Source organism: Anarrhichthys ocellatus, unplaced genomic scaffold (genome assembly GCF_004355925.1).
Source record: "Anarrhichthys ocellatus isolate YVR2014 unplaced genomic scaffold, GSC_Weel_1.0 scaffold4422, whole genome shotgun sequence".
Taxonomy (NCBI): domain Eukaryota; kingdom Metazoa; phylum Chordata; class Actinopteri; order Perciformes; family Anarhichadidae; genus Anarrhichthys; species Anarrhichthys ocellatus.
In genome coordinates, this window is record NW_022284396.1 from 1 (window position 1) to 4,367 (window position 4,367).

The following is a 4,367-nucleotide window of genomic DNA, read 5'->3' on the forward strand; positions in this document are numbered from 1 at the left end:
GTGTGTGAGAGATACACCAACCAGCATACAGACTGCAGGACGTAGTCTTGAAAGGTTTCCTGTCCCTCTCATGACACCACTTTGCTGAGTTAAATGTGTCCGCTGCTTGAAGTTAATACAGACTTAAACATCCTGCTTTGTTATCTAACGGCCAAACTCACCAGTCAAAGCTAACACCCTCATGGTCGGTGACGGTCGTTTCCCGTCTGATATCTGCTCATCAATAATGTTTATTTGATTGGGAATCGAGATGCACCAAAGCTAGTTGAGCTGTTCCCCTGACAGTTCAACTAACACAGAGAACAACCTGTCCATCAGTCAAGTCAGGTATTCCTGTTGGCAGATGTGACAGGAAGTCAGCTTTGCTTTGATTTCTTTAGTTTCAGCAGCGGGTCTACTGATGCTCAACAGTTGTTAGCTTGTGCTGCAGCAGACATGTTCTTACTGTGGTTGTTTTGTAACAATTCACCTTATTTCACACCCGAAGGGGAAAAGTACATCCACTGCAATCAGACTGCCGAATATGTTTGAAAGCTCTCCCTCATCGCTCTATAATGGCAGTAAAAATCCTATATAACTAACAGAGACGCTGTGTTTTTGCACATACCACCATATATTAATGTAAAACATGCCTCACCTGGTCCTCACACAGCGAACAAGAAGCAGTGAGGCTCCCACTTATACTCCAACACAGTAAACAAGCCGAACATTCACACATCTGACCCCAAACCCAGAGTCCCATCAGTCGAAAAGTTCCGTAATTTAATAGTCTGATGATAAATACATCCACAAGGCCGCAAATATTATTATTAACAGGTGGAGGTGCAGTGGGTTTGAGCCCACTAAACGCAGCCTGCTCCCCCTGTCTGCGCTCTCCATACTCTCCGTCACGTTACAACAACTTCCTCTGCTTTTACAACAGATAAGGTGGTGGTGGGCAGCTACATGGGGATGCTACGGATATTCTCCCCACATGCCAACACCAAGACCAGCGAGGGAGGTCCTGCCGAGGCCCTGCTCCTCGAAGTCCAGCTTCAGAACGCCATCATCCAGGTGGAAGTGGGCAAGTTTGTCTCGTAAGTAGAGCTCACAAACCCGGGTCACCAAAGGGATCGGGTGCTTCTGTCTTTGCTCTCAATCAACCCTGCTCTGAACACATGGGAGGTTTTAGTTCACACTGTAAATTAAATTCATGGTGTGTAAATTCCAGATGTTGAATTAGAACAATGAAAGCATTTAGTTGTGATTTGTAGTGAATGTTTTGGAATGGCTCTATGCCAATGGATGTGTTGGTGTTTAGACACTAACTGGTTTCAGTGTTGACACGGTGTCACCACAGATCTGTGCTCTAACACCAGGACCATTGATGGTGCGACTAATGTCCTCCTCAAAGAAACCTAAACCACCGTCTCACGATGCAGAGCTCCACCTTATTGTTAAATAACATGTTACCGTCCTCTGAAGCAGGACAAATGATCATATCAATATATATACTATATACTAACTGCTGCTGTAAACTAAATATTATATTGGAATCTATGGTTGTTCATTTTGAACCCGTGTTATCTCCCAACCAATTAGGTTTCTTCTGAAGGTAACATTGTGTACCGACTGAATTGAGGTTTACACAGAAGTGGTGCATTAAGACACACACACACACACACACACAGACATAATAACGTGTGGGAAACACTTCGATGAGGCCACTACGTGGACTCAGTGGAGACGTGAAGTCATGTGACCGTGGTGGAGTTCCTCTATAACGTTTTTTTTTAAAGCTATTATGAAAATGTTTCAGTTTTGTATTGTTGACCATCGGCTGCACTGTTGTCCATGATGATTCTGACTGTTGTGTCATCTCTTCAGGTGTTCGGACCTTCTTCATCTGGCTGTTCTTCACCCCAGGAAGTGTTCCATCTTCTCTGTTTCAGGTAGCACGCACACAAACATTGTGATGGACCCTGTGATGGTTCTCATCAGTCGTGTTCAGTGAGACCAACATGCATACCGACGCGTTTGATCTTTGTTTCTCATCTGTGTTTGCAGGCACTGCAGGCAACGTGGAGCACGGTGACCAGTACCAGCTGAAGCTGGTTTACGAGCACAATCTGAAGAGGACCGTCTGCAACATGACCTACGGCCCCTTTGGAGGCGTCACGGGTAGGACTCGACATTCAACGCTTCTTTAACGAGAGGGAAACACATTTCTGTTTATTCATTTGCTTACGGGACAGTGCACATTAATCAACATTTCAGTTTCCACCTCAATGTACATGATTACATCTGTCGTCCCTGGGCAGGTCTTTACTATAATGGTGGCCTAATATTATGAGTACAATTCAACAGCAAACACTACAGTACAACACAATAGAATACATGAATACATGAGACATTGTAGGTTCAGTTTAGGGCGAGGGTTGGTGTTCAACATTTAGTTGAGATGTTTAAGATTTGGGGCAAGAGAATTCATCATGTCAGCGTCCTCACAAGTGTACAAGTACAAATGTGTGTACTTGTGTGAACATCTGTGCATGTGCCGTGGCAAACGTGGTAATTGGTATAAACTATAAAAAAGTCTCTAAGAGGAGCGAAGGATGGAAAGAGAGAAGGAGGGAGAGAGGGAGGGAGAGAGAGAGAGAAGGAGGGAGGGAGAGAGAGAAGGAGGGAGGGAGAGAGAGAAGGAGGGAGGGAGAGAGAGAAGGAGGGAGAGAGAGAGGGGGAGAGGGAGAGAGAGAGACAGACAGACAGACAGACAGACAGACAGAGGGGTCATATAGCTTCACTCTCTACAGTCCAGTTGGGCTTTTGGAAAAACCAAGTAGGGGAAAGCCCTTCAGTAGTCTGCATCCAAGAAAAACACACACACACACACACACACGGGGAACCCCCTTTAAAGTAGAGAAAATGGCATTTCCAAATAAAGGCTGTATTGTCGAGGTGTGTGTGTGTGTGTGTGTGTGTGTGTGTGTGTGCGCGCGCAAAGAGAAATTGCCAGACTCTGCGGCCTGGCATGATGGACCCTCCATTCACTCAGTGTTTACAGAGTGTGCGTGTGAGTGTGATAGAAAGAACAGCGTGCTTGTTAGGACCATTACCTCGTCCTGTGGTGGATCCACGTGTGTAACCTGCGTCTTGTGTGTTTCCACGTTCTGTTTTCTGGTAGTACGACAAGTTTATGAAGATGTCATGAGACGTCTCTGTCTGTCTGTCTCTCTCTCTCTGTCTGTCTCTCTCTCCAACAACTTGTATTTGTTTCTGTTTTTACGGTGTAAAGTGTCTTTGAGTACCTTTTAAAGCGCTATACAAATAAAATGTATCATTATTATAGAGACACACACGTGTGTAGTATAGAGTAAGTGAAGAACACACACTCTCCTCTCCTCTCACTGAGCTCGTTCCCTCCTCCTGCTCTCCCTGCTGTCACCACTAGATGGCGGTGCAGGCCCTTGTATTCTGCCATTCCCACAGCTTAATGAATGGGATCCTGTATTGCTTCTTGCAGGGAAATTCCCCGATTTTATTTATTTAGTTTTCTTGAAAGGCCTCTCCAGACGGAGGTCAGAGTTGAGCTACACAGCAGCACTACCTGGATGTGGTCTTCCTCAAGGACACTGCAGCAGTGTGGGAATGTTTGAATCACTTCACAACTCTTCAGATAGTGTTGTCTTCCTCTTTGCATTAGATAACCACACCACAGTCGGAGTAACAAGATACATAATTGACAGAGTAGAAATAAGGTATAAATGCCCTTCTGGTGCTGATTGCAGAACCTCCTGATGGTTTAACTCAAACCCAAACAGGTAAATCAATAATATCTTATACTATATATCAAGACAAGGCTGTAAAAATAACTTGTTATTTCTAGGAATACTCTTGCGACCCCTTCGATTCATCTCACTTATAATATGTCCTGCTTCCTCTCCTCATGTTAAACGATCTTTGTTACGAATGTACATTTTATTTGACATCTTCAGACACAGAAGAGGGTGCTTCTCTCCTCTCCTCACCGTGTCTCACCGTGTCTCACCGTGTCTCACCGTGTCTCACCGTGTCTCACCGTGTCTCACCGTGTCTCACCGTGTCTCACCTTGTCTCACCGTGTCTCACCGTGTCTCACCGTGTCTCACCGTGTCTCACCGTGTCTCACCGTGTACATGAGAACGAGCCAATCTCACGGTCCGTCTGCTGCAGTGCGCTCACACTCCTAATGATTAGCACACACATGCAGAAGTGTGTGTGTGTATTCAGTGTGTGTATTCAGTAGGCTCTGAGTGTGTGTCTGGATTTGGGAAAGCCTTGAGTGTGTGTGTGTGTGTGTGTGTGTGTGTGTGTGTGTGTGTGTGTGTGTGTGTGTGTGTGTGTGTGTG

The 4,367-nt window shown here is 45.4% G+C and overlaps 1 protein-coding gene across 1 annotated transcript; it reads left to right on the forward strand.

The window, feature by feature from the left end:
• Nucleotides 1–924: 924 nt before the first annotated feature.
• Nucleotides 925–2,592, forward strand: LOC116379484 (protein PTHB1-like). Its single transcript, XM_031841440.1, has 3 exons — nt 925–1,076; nt 1,867–1,931; nt 2,047–2,592. Exons 1-3 carry the CDS (start codon nt 946–948, stop codon nt 2,187–2,189), a joined length of 339 nt encoding a protein of 112 aa, XP_031697300.1. The 5' UTR covers nt 925–945; the 3' UTR covers nt 2,190–2,592.
• Nucleotides 2,593–4,367: the final 1,775 nt, after the last annotated feature.